The sequence below is a fragment of the Sturnus vulgaris genome, chromosome 8, assembly GCF_052056855.1.
Source record: "Sturnus vulgaris isolate bStuVul1 chromosome 8, bStuVul1.hap1, whole genome shotgun sequence".
NCBI lineage: Eukaryota > Metazoa > Chordata > Aves > Passeriformes > Sturnidae > Sturnus > Sturnus vulgaris.
In genome coordinates, this window is record NC_142250.1 from 4759874 (window position 1) to 4777391 (window position 17518).

Below are 17518 nucleotides of genomic sequence, written 5' to 3' on the forward strand. Positions count from 1 at the left end.
TAAACATGGCCATTAATGACCCAGGTTGCTATTTAGGCACAGGAAATACCCTCCCACACCAGTTAATTCATTTTTTAATCAATGTATTGTGCAGCCCAATTCTGGGAATAAAGGGCTACAGGGCTTTAATCTGTAACTTCTTAGGATATTTAGAGTCATGGAATGGTTTGGATTGGAAGGGACCTTAAAGCCCATCCAGTGCCATCCCTGCCATGGGCAGGGACAGCTTGCACTATCCCAGATGGCTCCAAGCCCAATCCAGCCTGGCTTTGAACACTGGCAGGGATGGGCTGTGGTTTATGGCTTTTCCCAGCAATAGGAGCTGAATGGGCAGCAGGAAGAGCATTGGCAGCAGGTCAGGGAGGGATCCTGCCCCTGTGGCCAGCCCTGCAGGCACCTCTGGAGTGCTGTGTCCAGCTCTGGATCCCCAGCACAGCAGGGCCAGGGAGCTCCTGGAGCGGGGCCAGCGGAGGCTGCGGCGCTGAGGAAGGGCCTGGAGCATCTCGGTGCCCAGGAAAGGCTGAGGGAGCTGGGGCTGTTCAGGCTGGAGAGGAGCCCCAGCTGAGAGGGGCCCTCAGCCCTGGGTGTCCCTGTGTGCAGGGAGGGCTCCGAGCAGGGCCCAGGCTCTGCTCCGGGGGCCCAGCAATGGCACCAGAGCCACGGGCAGGGACTGAGCCCAGCAATTCCCCCTGCACAGGAGGCACAACTTCTTCCCTGGCCACTGCCCAGCCCTGAACACATTGCCCACAGAGCCTCTGGGCTCTCCTCCCTGGGGCTGTTCCAGAGCTGTGTGCACACAATGCTGTGCCCTGTGCTCTGGGATGGCCCTGCTGGAGCAGGGAGGTGGCTCCAGGTGCCCTCTGAGCTCCCTTCAGCCTGAGCCAAACCGGGATTCTGTGAATATTCACTACTCAAATATGAATTATTCACTGCTACCCCAACCTGACCCGTGCTGGGATTCTGTGAACATTCACAGCTCACACAGTGATCTGTATCCTAATGATCCTCTAGGATGGGCTGTGAACCAAACAAGTGAAATAGAAATCTGACATTCTCAGGACAACAGGGCTCATAAAAAGTGAGGAGACAAGTGGTGCTGAGTTTGTTCACACAAGGTAACATGAAATGTTAGAACTCTGCCATGATTCATTTTTTTCACAAATGCTTCACACCCTTCTTCCCCCTGATGGTGCTAAATGATGCCTGACAGGCTAAAAGGAAGAGAAAACTGCAGAAGAGACAAGCAGCCTCACCCCACATTTTCTCCAGAGATTTTGATTTTCCAAAGAATAGAAAAACACTGAAAAAATTCAGCCCAGATTACCTTAATAACCAAGTCAAACTTTTGGTGCAAATCCCTATTTATTGGCTTGAGGAGTGTCAGTTCAGCCGTTGTGAGATTCATATGGAAATACTGGGGATAATCCTCAGGAGTACCTGCAAAAAATAAATTGAGGTTTCAACAACTCTGAAAGGTTTAGTTCAGCAATGTGTTTATTTTACTCATTAATCATCAAAGGAACAAAGCCTAATTCTGGTTTTGAAAGGATAAAATATTGCCTTATGTAGACGTGGAGCTTAAGGATACTATAAAGTTATGTATTTAATATTATTATTTCTGTACTCTCCAAACACACAAAGATTTCTCTCAAATGCGACTCCCTAAGTAATTGATAACAACAGGAATATTATTAATAACGTATAAATAATGTATGTAAGTAATAACACAATAACAATATGATAACAACAGATAAGTTATTTTAGAAATCCTTCTAGGAAAAGTCTCTCCTCAGGGAGGAAGCACCAGACAAAATCTCAATTTCCTGTCAGTGGTAAATGGTGTTTCCATGGCTGTGGATTTCCAGGATATTCTTCTGGCCAGTGTAAAAAGAAGCCTCAGAGCCTGAATGCATTTGGAAGCCAGTGGAACTGGAGGAAGGGCTGTGCCAAGGCTGTCCCTGGCTGTGCCTGGCAGCTACAGCCCAACAATGTGCCTATGCCTAAGCCAAAGGGTTCCAGCACCACAGCCTGGCAGAGGAGGAGGGGAAAATTCCAGCTACAGCAATTCTGAGCCCTGGGATTCTCAAAGAAATGGTGCAAAAGGACACAGAAAGCCCAAGTGTTTCACACAGAGTGAACTCCAACATTCCCAGCTCAGCAATAGTGTGAGAGGACCCCAAAGAGCCAAAACTCTGATTGTTAGTCTAAAATCTTGAGGGGTTTGGGTCTGGGAACAGCCCTGTCAGCAGCTGAGGGCAGAAGGCACTCCTGGCTCAAGGGATAAGAGCCCCAGCACATCCCTGAGCCCAGGGGTTGTGAGCCCCTAAAGCTGCCATGGGAGCAGCACAAACCTGGCCCTGCCAAACCCTGAATCCAGCCAGGACTGAGGCACAGATTCAATACGAGTGAAGATCACTTTGCTCATAAATGCTGCTGGTTTTTCTTCCCCTTACAAGTGCAGTGGTTAGAAAGCACTTTCAGAAAGCCAGGAGATAAATTACTGCAATGATTTAATTTGCAATCCTTCAATGACAACCATTTGCTATATAAATAAATTATACATGTATTTTTAGATATGTTTGGGGTTTTTTTGTGTGACTCTCTTAATCTACATCTATATCATTGACCCAAAATGCAGCACAAGAACCACCATGGATTATTTTTTCTCTTATACCACCAGCACAAATGCAGAATTTCAAGCCTCAAGTCCTGTATCCCCTTGCCTTGCCTTTTAATTTCAACTTCTAATTAATTAATCTAATTTTCGAAGAGCACAAGGCAGCCAGCAGGAGCTCCAAACTTTTGGCAGGTAACAGATTGCTGGTTTTAGAGGCTGCACATCACCAAGGCTGTTGTTGAAACTAAAATCTGTCACAAAATTAGGGACAAAATGCAAAAACTCTGAGAAAAGAGAAAGCAAGAGGTGCCCTAAAGGAGAACAAATACATGGGGAAGGAAGATAAGAGTCAAAAGGGATCTACAGAATAGAAGATGAGGCTAATATTTTGCAAGGATGTCAGGAAAGAATCTGGGGGGAAAAAAGGAAAAAAAAACAACCCGAAAAACTCCACTAACAACCAAATCAACCTCAGCAGGTAAAGGAGGAAAAGGCAGCAAGGTGGATGACAGAAAAGAAAAAATTAAGGGGTAACACACGTGGATGTCCAAATCCTGACTGGGATGCCTGCTCAGCTCCTGCCCACCTCAGGAAGAGCTCAGATTCCTGAATTCCTAAACTCTGGGAGCCAGGTTTTCCAGGAACAGGGATATCTGCTTCTGCATATACAAAATAATTTCCATTTTGACAGAGCAGAGCAGCTCTCAGTCCACTTTTGCCTGCTCTGAAATCCAGGGATGAGCTCTGAGTATCCTGGCTCCAGAAATTCCATTTGTTTGGAGAGGCTGAAGGATCAAAATGTGGGGGGGCAGCAAGGGGGAGAAGGAAAGGACTCCTCAATTTGCTTTTCCCAGAGCCAGAGGAGGAGTTTTGTGGGACCTAGGGCTTGAAACAGACACAGGACCGGAGAGGATCCCTCTTCCCAAAAGTTATTATGCATTTTTGGCTCTTTCTTTAAAATATCAACCAAAAGTGTCCAAAAGTGGCAGCAGAAATCACTGAGCCAGTTGCAAGGGCAAAAAGCTGACGACGGAAAGGAAAATCCAGATTTTCTCAAGGACTGGCCCCAGAGAAAATAAAGGCTTCAAATTACTGCTAAAAGTAATATTTTACTAGTAATTTACTATTAAACATAATACATTTTACTATTAAAAATAACAACATTTTCTAGTCAAAATAATAAAATTTACTGGTAGACTCAATAACATTCCTGATAAAAATAAAGGGAGGGGCCTTGCTTCACACCTGGATAAGCCCAGGGAATGTGGGTGCATTGCAAAGACCCAAAGAAATAAACATTTCCAAAAGCCAAGGATTGGAAAAATTAATGTATTAAAAAAAAAAAAAATAAAATTCCAAATATCCACAGTGCCCAGTGCATGTGCCTTGAACAGGTGGGTAAAGAAAGAAGGGAAAAGAAGAACCAAATAAAACTGAGTCAAATGAAAAAAAACTTAAAATCATTCTAAATAAGTAACTTATTCCTTCATTCCACAGGCACAGTTGAAACCTCCTAGTGTTTAAAAAAATGGACATTCCCAAAGAGATCAAGGAGAAGGAGTTTTAGATCTAAAGAAAAGGAGGGAGAAAATCCACATAATGAGAAATATCTTCAAGACCCATTTCCTGTGGAACTACTTAATATTTTCTGAGGCTAAAACAGAAATAGCAAATCTTAGGAGAGATGAAGGCAGACTTAAAATTCAAAAATAAATCCCTTGGAAGAGCACAGGAGAGGGAAAATAAGGAAAAGAAAAAGAGAAAAGCAGAAAAGAGTGGAAAAAAAGTGAGTGAAGGGCGGAAGAAAAAAGGAGGGAAAAAAGAAGATAAAAGAAGCAAACAGGGAAAAAATAAGGGGGGAAATGAATCTTTAAAGAAAGAAAATAGAAAGTAGAAAAAAAGAAACAAGGAATAAAGAAATGAGGAAAAAAGACAGAAAAATTAATAAAGAAGAAAAAAAGAAAGAATACAGAAGGAAAAGAGAAAGAAATAGGAGGGAAAAAGGAAAATATAGGGGGTAAAGAAGGAAAAAAAGAGAAGGAAAATATGATAGAGGAAAAAAAGAAGAAAAAAAATGAAGGCGAAAAAAGAAAATAGAAGGAAAAAAGAGAAGAAAATTAAAAGAAAAAAAAGAAAAATAAGTAAAAGGGAAAAGATTAGGAGCAAATGAAGTTAAAAAGAAGAAAAAGAGAAACTAGGAAAAAAGAAATGAGGAAAAAATAAGAAAGGAAAAAAGAAAGAAAGAATATGGAAAAGAAGAAAATATGGGTAAGAGAAAGTAAAAAGAAAAGAAAGAAAAAGAAAAGAAAAGAAAAGAAAAGAAAAGAAAAGAAAAGAAAAGAAAAGAAAAGAAAAGAAAAGAAAAGAAAAGAAAAGAAAAGAAAAGAAAAGAGAGCCAAAAAGTTATAGAGGAAGGGAAAAAGAAGGAAAATATAAGGGAAAAAGAAGTATAATAAGAAAAGTGAAAAGAAATAGAAAGAAGAAAAAATAAAGAAAGGAAAAAATAGAAAGAAGAATGAAGGAAAAGACATGAAAAAGAGATGGAAAAGAGAAGAAAAAAGAAAGCAAAAAAGAAAGAATGAAGTAATAGAGAAGGAAAGGAGAAAAAAGTAAAGAAGGATAAAGGAAAAAGAATGAAGAAAAATGAAAGAAGTAAAAAGAAAAGAGAAGGAAAAAAAGGGTCCCCAAACTAGCCCAAATTGCTGCACCACACCTTTCTGAATTATTTCTTGGAGGTCAGAACAGCCATTCCAATATTCCCAACAACCCAGGTTAATGACATGCAATGCTTAATAATTTCACTCCCAAAGAACTTTATAAATTATGCAAAAAACCTTAAGAAGTTCGCCTAAACCTGGCCCTGGGGTGGAGTTCTCCCTGCAGAACTTAGGAATAAAATCGATTTATGACATTTATAAATAAGTCCATTTGCAGAACTAAACTTCCACAATGAGCTCCTCAAAATCCTCACTTCCACCTCTCCTTGGCTGGGAAAACCATGGGGTTCAACATAGGGAAGATAGGGAAATGATGTGATTCCACAGAATTCCCCATTTCCAAATCCCACAGAAAGGTTGGTGTGTGGATTTTGGGAAGAGCTGGGCACGTAGAGCCCTGCAACTACCAGCCACCCTCAGGCCCTTCCATGGTCAGATCCTACAAGCCCAGAAATAAATGCCAAACAGAGGGAAGCAGCAGGAAAAAGAAGAGAGAGAAGCATAAACAACTAAACGAACTTTGAATTACAAAGCAAAGTGCACAGGCAGCAAAGTTGGAGGTGGGTGTGGTAAGATCCTTGGAGCTACCCTATGCCACATGATTTTTGGGATGAAATCTGGTCTAATTGCCTTTTTTAGCCTCTCTTTTTGTGTCTGTCAATGGAAAACACATCCTAGCAGAGGTCTCCTTTCCCTCACTGTGTTGTTCCTTTCACTAAACCAGACAACAATTCTGGATTAAATTTGAATAAATACTAATAAATAACCACGTGACATGAACTTCCGTGTCGCAATTAAACACCAACAGGCAGAAGAACAATTCCAAACATCCCACTGACCACAAGAGCAATTTTTATAAGGGTTCCAGCCTCCCATCTTTTCCTGGCTGGTCATACCAGAGGGACTGGTTTGGAGGGATAGGAAAAGTAGCAGACACCAACCAACTAGGATGGAATAGAGGATGCCGGGTCGCTCGGAAGGAGGCTGGATGTTTCGGTCCTGATCAATGGCTTGGATGGGTGGAGTGACACTGATGGGATTCACACGGGCCTGAAATGAGAAATCACATTGGAAAGAGAGCAGTTAGAAAGCCAGCAGGGAGATCTAGAGGTTTAACACAACAACATCTCATGGGGAAGGGTACTGGAGGAGAAAAAACCTTCAGAATGAGAATATTTACAGCTCATGGCCCCTTTGAATGCAAATTAGCCAAGCAACATAAAAATTTCTATAGAAACCTCCTTTCTGTGAGACACAGCTTTAGGATAGATCCCAGAGGAAAGAAACCACAAAATCCCAGAATGGTTTGGATGGGAAGAGACCTTAGAGCCTATCCAGTGCCACCCTCTGACATAGGCAGGGAAACCTTCCATTATCCCAGGCTGCTCCAAGCCCCAGTGTTCAACCTGGCCTTGGACACTTCCAGGGATCCAGGGGCAGTCACAGCTTCTCTGGGAACCCTGTGCCAGGGCCTCGCCACCTTCCCAGGGAACAATTCCTTCCTTATATTTCATCTAAATTTCCCCTCTGTCAGTCTGAACCCATTCCCCCTTGTCCTGTCATTCCAGTTCCTGATGAAAAGTCCCCTTCTGGCTTCCCTATAACCCTTCAGACCCTGGAAGGAGTTGTGAGGTCTCCACACAACCTTCTCTTCTCCAGCCCCAACTTTCCCAGCCTGGCTCCATGGGCAAAGTGCTCCAGACCCCTTATCAGCTTAGAAGCAGACAGTAAGCACTTGATAAAGGAAGCTCACAAATACTTGGATGTGTTTCTATAAATACTCCCTCAAATCAGGGATTTCAGCCGTCACACAGTGAAACACAGCAAATGCCTGAAAATAGGAAAACAACAAATTGAACTGGAGCGTCACCAGGAGCTGGAATGACTGTGATCCACAAATACACACTGCAAAAGAAACTTAAGGTACAGACATTTCAGGGATAGCTACGTTGGAAAAGTGTGGATGGATGTGGGAACAATTCACAGTTATTTGGAAGTGAATTCAAATGCTTAACGTAGAGATAGAATTGAAGAATCATGGAATGGTTTGGGTTGGAAGGGACCTTAAAGATCCAAGATTTCCCACCCCCTGCCATGAACAAGGACACCTACCACTATCCCAGGCTGCTCCAAGCCCCAAAGTCCAGCCTGGCCTTGGACCTTCCAGGGATCCAGGGGCAGCAACAGCTTCTCTGGGCACCCTGTGCCAGGGTCTGCCCACCCTCCCAGGGAACAATTCCTTCACAATATCTCATCTATTCCTGCCCTCTGGCAGTGGGAAGCCATTCCCCCTTGTTCTGGCACTCCATCCACTGTAAAGACTCAACTGTAAAGAGTCCCTTTCCATCTTTCTTGTAGTTCCTTCAGGTTCTGGAAGGTCACAATCAGGTCACCCCAAAACTGGTGCCAGCTTTCATCTCTGTCAATCCAGCCTCCAGTGGCAACTCCAGAGCTGCCATTCCCAACTCCCACAGTTTCAGTGACCTTGGCTGCTCAACCAACCACAAATGTACCACACATGGATGTGTGCACACCAGGCTTTCCCCTCCTCTTGGAATGTTTCCCTGCATGACAAAAGCCCTTAATGAGCTCTGTGAAAAGCCATAGGATCTTTTTTTTTTTTCCCACATACAACTCGTCCTGGCAGCCTTTCCTTTGGAAAGCTCTGTGTTCCGCAAGAGGGGACTTGAAATTTAGCGTGGGAATAGGAATGAGACAAGTCCATGCTCGGCCAAGTTTTGGCACAGAGCTGTCAGAAATCATCCTGCTGAGAGCTGGAATGGAGATGTGAGAGCTTTGGTGATGCTGGGGTGAAACTTTGAGGGAAAAGGGATGAGCCAGGAGGAGGAGAAGCCAGGGATGGAGGAAAGGCAGTTTACTGACCTCTTGTGAAGGTATGGATTGGCAGCCCCATAGGTCACCTGCCACCACACCCTAAGGTGTGTCCCCCCCAGTCATTTCCAACAGGTTTCTCAAGTCCAGAGGCTCTTCCAGCCTTTTCCACACCAAAGTAATTTGAGGTACAGACATGTCAGGGATAGGCACATTAAAAAGTGAGGATGGAGGCTCTTGGCCTCCCAAATTAGGACTGGAAAACTCCTCACTCCACTCCTGCTCGTGGCTTTTGTCCCTGTCTCTGTCCCACTGGTCAAGTCCTTTGTCATCATCCAATTCCATTTGAGACTCTGAAAAATTAAACTCTTAAAAGCGTAATGAGGGAGACGAGCTCAAAATAGGCAGAAAGAAAGAGAGAAGAAGATATATTTGACATCTGCTTGAATTTTTAAAAGGTCTTAGGATGGCATAGAAGTTGCATGGGAAGAGAGAAGATTGTGCAGAAAACTGACTAAGACTAAAATTTTAAATTCACAAATCAGTTGGAGTCCTCTCAGGAAACCCCACATTTGAGTTAGAAACACACAATAAAACCAGCCCTATCTGTTAGTCTGGGTTTAAACTCACTATTAATGCCTAGAGAAGATGTGGCTACCCCTGGATCCCTGGAAGTGTCCAAGAACAGGCTGGATGGGGCTTGGAGCAACCTGGGATAGTGGAAGGTGTCCCTGCCCATGGCAGGGGGTGGGACTGGATGGGCTTTAGGGTCCCTTCCAATCCAAAACATTCTGAGATTCTGGGATTCTATGATTACAATATTGCAGGCCAGGCTGAGTCTGTGCCAAACCAAGACTAAAATCAGAATTGTTCAACAAATAACTCGAATAGCAAGGACAATGCTTTATTTTCCAGTTCAAGGAAAAGCTGGAGAGCAGCACTTAGAATCCCTGTATTTGAATCAGGTTGTGGCTGAACGGAAGATGTTTTATCCCACATTGCCACCTTTGCACCAAACCCTGAGAAACAAAGCACTCAGCTGAATAGAATCATGTCCAATAAGGAAATTAATTATAAGGAAGCTGAGAATGAAAAGTGAAATCCATTAAATTTTTTTTTCTGTGTAAGTTGTTTTTCCAGGTACTGTACACACCAAAAATGGGCTACTCAAGAGCCAGGAGATATCATACACCATCTATTGAAATGTTTATGGATAGAATTATAAAATCATGGAATGGTCTGGGTTGGGAGGAACCTTAAAGTCCAACCAGTGCCATCCCCTGCCATGGGCAGGGACACCTTCCACTATCCCAGGCTGCTCCAAGCCTCACCAACCTGGCCTTGGAGACCTCCAGGGATTCAGGGGTAGCCACAGCTTCTCTATGAATTCGACCCCCAGCCCCTCCCCACCCTCACAGAGAATGATTTCTTCCCAATATCCCATCTAAATTTTCCCTGTGTCAGTCTGAACCCATTCCCCCTTGTCCTGTCACTCCAGTTCCTGTTGCAGGGTCCCTCTCCAGCTTCCCTGCAGCCCCTTCAGACCCTGGATAGGACTGTGGGGTCTCCCCACAACTTTCTCTTCTCCAGGCTATGAAAACATAAAACAATGAAGCAGCCATTACATTAATATAAATGGGTAATAGTACGTTAATAAATTAATCAAAGCACACACAGGAAGTTTAAGAAAGTGTGCATATGTTCTTAATCAGAAATAATTGCTTTAAAAATTAGGAGTCAAACTAGAAGTCTTCCATAGGCATCCAATACCCTTGCAAGAGGCATAAAAATCCCCTACCAGGCTCCTTCTCAGGAGCTTCATGAGGAGATGGAAACTCATTAAAAGAAAGGGAAAACAGATTAATGAAGGAGTGAAGTGTCTGAGGTGCCCATGGGTACCAACTGGAGGCAAAGCAAGAGCACCAGGGGGTTTGGCAGGGAAAGGCTGGAAAAAGTGCTGGGAAAGTCAGCACGGAGCCACAGCGGGGCAGGGAGATCACTCGGAATAAACAGCCAGCCTTCAAATCCCAGCCTCCACCAAGGGGAACATGAAAGGCTGCACAAGCTCTGGCAGAGGCAGGTGATTAAAAAACAAACAAGATCTTGCCCGTCTGAGGGTGGAATATGCAATCATTTATTTTCCTCGATAGGGAAAAGCTCCCTCAGTTATTGGTGTGGTGATTAATTGACTTCCAGGTGTTCAGTATAGCAAAACTGGGTAGGCCAAAAAGCAGAACCCAAATCCCACCTTGCAAATCTTAGCACAAATATGAATAAATTTTAAAAAATCCTCCTTCAAACAGAGCCATGATGGGGAGCCTGCCAGCGAGTCTGCAGGGCCACGAGATGATCAAGGCAGAAAAATACTTTAAAAAAGCTCAGAGAGAATAAGGTAGCAGCAAAAACCTCATTTCCCCCCCCACCCCCACCCCTTCTTTTGTGTTCACCATGGAAGCACAGCAGGACCTTCTCCATGTGGGATGTCCAGCTGGTCCTGCAAAAATCCATGGCCTTCAAAGATGCCATGGATGGAGCAAGGCAAATTAAGAGTGCATTTGTGCCAGGGGTTTTAGACTCCTACTGAGAATTGTGAATAAAATAAACAGCTGCTATTTTAAATTAATGCATTTAAATGGTGCTTAATAATTCAGGAGTGTAGTTGCAGTCAAAAACCCAAACGGGATTTTTAGGCACTCACCTACTTATTGATTTCACCATCCCGTGATACTATGGCATGATTATGAGGGAATTTACAACTCAGATGTAGAATATTCATTTGGGGCTTTCCAGAACAAGAAGAACAAAAAAAAACCCACAAAAACCAAAAAAACAACAACAAAAAAACCCACTCCAAAATAAACATTACTTTAAGAATAAAAGTAATATATTTTCCAATATTTTTATCTATTTTCTTTTCTTTAAATTATTTTAAGATGCTCAGGCTTCCAATAGAAGGATGTGGACCGTGTAGAATTCTTTCTAAAGTCAGGGTACAACAATAATTGTTGCACAATTGATAACAAGGATTTTAAAAATCAGATTTTCTCTTTTCCATCTACCAGAGATGCAAAGTTGAATCTGCCAACTGTAGATACTTAAGGAAAACTTCTTCTTTTGGAGAAGATGAGAAGGAAAAGAGAGAAAATGGTACATTATGGGAGTTGAAATAACACGGTTTTCTGCTCAGAGCTGCCTTTTTAATTTGTGGGGAAAGGAGGGGGTTATAGTGTATTTTGAGAGGTGTTGTGGTGTATTTTGGGGTTTTTATTACTTGTTATCGTGAAAATCATTGTGTTCTAGGAAACCGAAAGCCAACATTCCTCAGCTAGGAAGGTTCTTTTCAGAGCAGATAATATATTCCTGTGAGGTGCTTTTGTACACTAAAGACACCAGACCAGCTCCAGGTTACACTCTGGTGATGCTGCTGTGATGATTCACAATCACTGAGGTCTCACAAGAGACTCAGGGGGCAGGGCCACCACACAAGCACAAGTAAACATTGGAAAATACTGCAAAGGATAAAACTGCATGGAAAGGAAGAGTTCCCAAAGTTTTGTCTGGATTCACCAAGGTGAACTCAAGAAATCCACTGAGAGAAAGGAACAAAAACCTACACTGTCAATTTATTATTGAGTCAAACACAGCAAGACATTTTCTACCCGCGAATCCCACTGAAGACTGAGCTGTTAAGGCACTAAGGCAGCTAGAAATCTAAACCAGAGAGATCTGGAGCTCCTGGAGCGGGGCCAGCGGAGGCTGCGGCGCTGAGGAAGGGCCTGGAGCATCTCGGTGCCCAGGAAAGGCTGAGGGAGCTGGGGCTGTTCAGGCTGGAGAGGAGCCCCAGCTGAGAGGGGCCCTCAGCCCTGGGTGTCCCTGTGTGCAGGGAGGGCTCCGAGCAGGGCCCAGGCTCTGCTCCGGGGGCCCAGCAATGGCACCAGAGCCACGGGCAGGGACTGAGCCCAGCAATTCCCCCTGCACAGGAGGCACAACTTCTTCCCTGGCCACTGCCCAGCCCTGAACACATTGCCCACAGAGCCTCTGGGCTCTCCTCCCTGGGGCTGTTCCAGAGCTGTGTGCACACAATGCTGTGCCCTGTGCTCTGGGATGGCCCTGCTGGAGCAGGGAGGTGGCTCCAGGTGCCCACTGAGCTCCCTTCCAAACTGACCTATCCTGCAATTCTGTATTAGCACAATCAGTTCCCACTGGATATTTCACACCAATATTTGATACTCCGATTTATTTTTTTTTTACAGGCAGCTGTAACTGTGGCCAGTGGACTTCAGGTAAAGTCTCAGGACCGTCCACCTGCATCATTCTCACAGCTCAGCTGAGGAATTTGCTGCTGAACTCAAATCCCTCTGCAAAACAAGGCTGAGGATCTTTTCTCCAGATGGAAAATATCACTAAAGCAACACAAATTGTCCCTGGTGCCATCCAGAGCCCCATCCCAGGGAGCTCTGTACTATTAAACCAACAAAGTTCTTGATGAATTGATCAATCATTATGGCCACAATGGTTCTCCTTGTGAGGCTGGAATACGAGCTGTAAGTGGGAAATGAGCTGAGTTCTCTCCATGCTGTGCAGAGCTGCCTGTGACTTTGCCAACACTCAGCACTAAAACAGCAGGGAGAGCTGCAGAACCATTCCAATATCATTCCTTGCTGCTGTCTCAGCTGCTCTGCCAGCACAACAAGGGCTGTGACAAAACACTAATGAGCAGAAATCCATCACAGAGCACTTGCATGTCAGCAAAACGGTGAATGTTTCAGTGAAGTTATCCAACCACAAAGGAAGTCAATCCAAAAAGCAGGAATCACGGTACAAATGTAGGAGATACCACCAAAATCTCGTCATTAGTCAAACCATGTCTCATCAAATCTCCCATTTGTAGGATCTCACCGGTCTCTCTCTTTTCCTGCCTTCCCACTGGCAGCTACACATTCCTGCCTTTGATCAGACCCAGGGAAGGCAGAGCCTCACACCAGGAGCCTGCAGGAATTCATGTTGCTGCTGTTTGAAGGCTGATGTGTCACAGAGATGTATAGGAATCCAGGGGGAATGGAATCTTCTGACCCTTTGCGTTGCCACTACACAGGAATCCAAACTGTGGGCTAAGACCTCAACTGAATGCTTTGGAGACTTTGGAAGCAAACCCCAAGCACGGATTTAAAACACACTCTGAATCTGAAAAAGAATAAATTCACTGCAGACAATAGTTAGATCAAGTTGTCATGGGAGCTAAAAAGAGGTTTACATAGCAAAAATTCTGGGCCTGGAAACACTCCCCAAAAAAGGGCACAACAACTTGAGGAAACCAAATCTACATTGCTAACCCCCAGAGATTTACAGTTAATTCACCCAATTTATACTTCATAGAATTATAGAATCAGCAAGGTTGAAAAAGAGCTTTAGATCATCCAGTCCAACCATCCATCACCACTAATCCATGTCCTCAAGTGCCACATCCACACCTTTTTTTAATCCCTCCAGGGAAATGATAGGGCAGCCACAGCTTCTCTGGGCAAAGCTGTGCCAGGGCCTCCCCACCCTCACAGGGAGGAATGTCCTCCTCATAGCCCATCTAAACCTTCCCTCTGGCAGTTTGAAGCCATTCCCCTTTGTCCTGTCACTCCATCCCTTGGAAAAGTCTCCATTATTCTTGTCAGCTCCTTCAGCTATTGGAAAGCCACAACTGGGTCACCCCAGAGCTTCTCCTCTCCAGGCTGAACAATCCCAGCTCTCCCAGCCTTTCCTCCCAGCAGAGCTGCTCCATCCCTCTGATCATCCTGGTGCCTCCCTCTGGACTGTCTCCAGCAGTTCCATGTCCTTTCTGTGCTGAGACCCCAGAACTGATCTGCAAATTTAAAACTAAACTAACTTTTCTCTTTATTTATTTTTCAGAAGTTCACCTTCATTTCCAGAAGCCACAGCTAAAAAGCCACAGTGGGTAATTTATGCTGTTGGTACCTGTGACCTGGCCTCTCCTGTCTTCTCTAGGGGTAAAAGAGTGTTTTAGTGACCAACGGGAAAAATTAAGACACAGGATTAATTATTCAATTCACCTTCTTTCTAAACTCAGCACTAAATTATCAAACAGCTTTTAGCACCTGATTTAGCTACTCAATACAACACATGGCTGCTTCCTTGGTTTTCTGTCATGCCTCATGTTTATGCAATTTCTTGAAATGAAAACTGTAAAATTCAAATACCCTGGCAGCTCGGGTTGTTAACGGAGTAAGCTGTCAGAGAACACAATTCCTTCCATTCATTTGTAAAAACAAGACACTTTCGAGGGGAAAAAAAAAACATTTTGAAAAAGCAGCAAGCGAGCATAATGAACCCGAGCACGGAGGAAAACAGAGACTATTTTTATCAATGATGTCTCCCAGGAACAGCAGGGCCAAAAAAGAATTGAATTTCATCAGGATCTGATCACAGTGCTTACTAAATTGCTTTTTCTGTATCTGACATGCTTGATAAGAAGTGTCCCCAGCAGTGTCTGCGCAGGGGACTAAATGAAATGCATTATGCAATGGGCCTCCTGCCTCAGTGCAACCAGAATTCAGTCCAGAGCTTCTCCTCCTTTCAAGGTGATGACTGGCATTTAAGAACAATAAACATTTCTGGTTTGACATTTGGCTTTTTTCCCATACAACTATGAAGTCTATTTCCTTGATTATCCCTCAAATTCTTGATGGCGGGTTTCTTATTATCCCCATTTCTGTGCAGAGGAACAAACTGTGAAGTCTAAGACAGGCACCTACATCTCCCAAAAATCCGGAAATATTTAACAACCATGTAGCACCACCATAATGACTTCCAGATTATTTTTATTTTCATTTCTAAGGGTAATTTCTTTGCAATTAAAGAAATCCTTGTAATATTACCCCAATTTTCTTTCCTTATAAATGCTATTTTGCACTGAGGGATAATTCTCTCTATCCTGTATCTATAAATATATATATATATTTATCTTCCTAAGGAAAACAGACTGATGGCTTCTCTGTCTTTAGAAAAATTAGCCACACAATAATACACCACAAAAGGCACAAGAAGTTACAAGCAAATGACAAAATAGAAGAAAGATTTGGTGGGAAAATATAACCAGTACCAGAGGTGGAAGCTTTCTTAATTTCAGCTGTATGGAACTAGACAAAAACTCAAAAAACCCCAGAGAGTCATTAATTTGAAATCCAAAGAAAGAGAGCAATATCAAGATGAGCAGGTCAGTATTTCACCCAGACCTTTGTGTCTTAGCTCACTCTCTTTACATGGCGATTTTATTACAATAATATTGTTGGCTCTTTCTCTTATTCCCACATTTCATCTTCCTGCAGAGAATTTGGTATTTCCTCACCTGCAGGAACAAGCCAGGTCCAGAGTCTCACATCAGTGGGAATTTCAGAAGGCTGAAACAGGAGGGAGACTTTTGGGGTCAGCAAAACCACACTGCAGTTCCCCCTCTCAGCTTGAAGAATGTTCATTTTCTGTACTGATTTTCCTCTCTTTTGGGTACTCAACGAGCACTTCTCCAGTCCAGGAGTGGGAATGTCATCTGTAACTACCTCACTACTTAATTCCAGCTGTATCCATCACTGTCCTCTCCTCATTAAAGTTTGCCACCCTCTCAGAGAAAGAATTTTAGGGGGAGATCTTGTAGCCACAGCCAGCTACAAATTCTGCCTCACCATTATTAAATCTATTTTATTACACTGATTTAAAGGTAATGTTAAAAGTGGCACTTTTAGATTGAAGGTTATAGGGGAAAAAAGGGTTTTCCCACCTAAATCTTGCATGTATTTTCAATAAATTTGTGTAGATGTGTGTGTGCACACCTCACCTGCAGTGCTCACATCCTTCATCCTTAAGCTCATCCTCACATATTTTTAGGGTGAAATAGGAATTTTTTTTGTTTTATTAAATGCTTTTCTTTCCCAATTCCAGGACAATAAATAGGAATTATTTACCAAGCACACCCCTGCCTCCCCAGGGCTACTGTGCTGCCTAGGGTATTGATCCAGAGCCAAATGGAGATTATGCCTATTTTCTCCTTTCAGGAGAGGAAATTCCACTCACTAGGAATTTCCTTGGTCTCCACAGGAAAGACCTCTAGGATTCAAGAAATGTTTTCCACAGAACCATTATCAATAGCATGGAACAGAGGTAAACATGACTGTCCTGGGAATGAGGATTTTCCTTTCATTTCATTTCCAAGGGGGGGGTTCATTTTAATGTGTACTTGCACATATTCATCAATTAAGGTTTTGCAGATCACGTTTGATTAATTGAGGAATTAATCTGCAACCCCTGCATCGTGACAACAAGCTGAAAAGAGAAATAATTCCTCCTGACTCCTAATGATCAGCTACAGTTTAATGGGACAACCCAGGCACTGAAATTATTCTCTCTGCAAGGCCCAGGGATGTGACAGAGATGAGAATTTTTCTGGAGTGAAGTTGGCTAATAAAGCATCACTGCAACAATATTTTGTTTAAATGTCAACATTTAAAGCCTTCAAATGCTTCGAAATGACATTTAAGGATCAAATAAATTGCTACATATGTTTTCTTTATGACAACAGCTCCACTTGGTGCTGTAACAAACACAGATCTATGGAATAGAAAACAGAATTGAATTTTACAGGATTACAGAATCTTCCTCAATCAACACTTGGGTGTTTCGGCAGTTCATTAATTCGTTAACTGGATTTTTAGCCTCAGTTTTGCTGGACAAAAAGGTCATTTGTGCTCCTGAACCTGCCCTGTTGCCCACACTAAACCCCTGGAGATCCCTCTCCAGCCTTGGATGGATTGGATTGCTGTGGCTGTGATCAACGTTTGAATCAAAGCACCTTCTCTTCCTTCCTGAAAGGAAATTCCTTCTAATTTCAGAATCACTTTTACTTCTTCCAAGCAAACTCAAGATCCTTTTCCTTCTCAGCTTCTGGCAAAGCCAGAAGAATTGAGCATTTTCTCACCTGTGAGTTCCTAACCATGATGAGAAATAACAGGCAATTGATGAAACATTCCCAGATTTGAAAACAAAACAATAAATTATAAAATCAGTCACTTTAACCAGTTTATTCCTGCCTTGATAATGAATCAGATTTGAGACTTAACTTTACAGTTACAGCTTGATAAATAGCTAGAAAATGCCCCTGTTTTCAGCAGCAGCCAAATCTCCACCCCAGCCTGAGTCTCTGAAGAGCTCCCAGAGCTGCTGCTCCTCCTGTGCCACCCAGTGAGCCCCATGGCCACTGTGTCCTATAGGCACCCCATAACCCAGGCCCAGCAATACACTAAATATGCTTACCTCAACTTAAAAACAACTCCAGAGATGATATGCAGGGATA

The 17518-nt window shown here is 43.3% G+C and overlaps 1 protein-coding gene across 21 annotated transcripts in view; it reads right to left on the bottom strand.

Moving 5' to 3' along the window:
- PCDH15 (protocadherin related 15) overlaps positions 1 to 17518 on the bottom strand; it is a 643743-nt gene that overhangs the window by 162508 nt on the left and 463717 nt on the right. For 17 of the 21 annotated variants that reach the window (XM_088168745.1, XM_088168736.1, XM_088168746.1 and 14 more), the window contains 2 exons: positions 6231 to 6384; positions 1325 to 1437 (listed from right to left, as the gene is read on the bottom strand). In XM_088168745.1, coding sequence (XP_088024871.1) covers positions 1325 to 1437; positions 6231 to 6384 — 267 coding nt within the window. The remainder of the gene's footprint in view (positions 1 to 1324; positions 1438 to 6230; positions 6385 to 17518) is intronic. The other 4 variants (XM_088168755.1, XM_088168758.1, XM_088168754.1 and 1 more) reach the window with 1 other exon arrangement.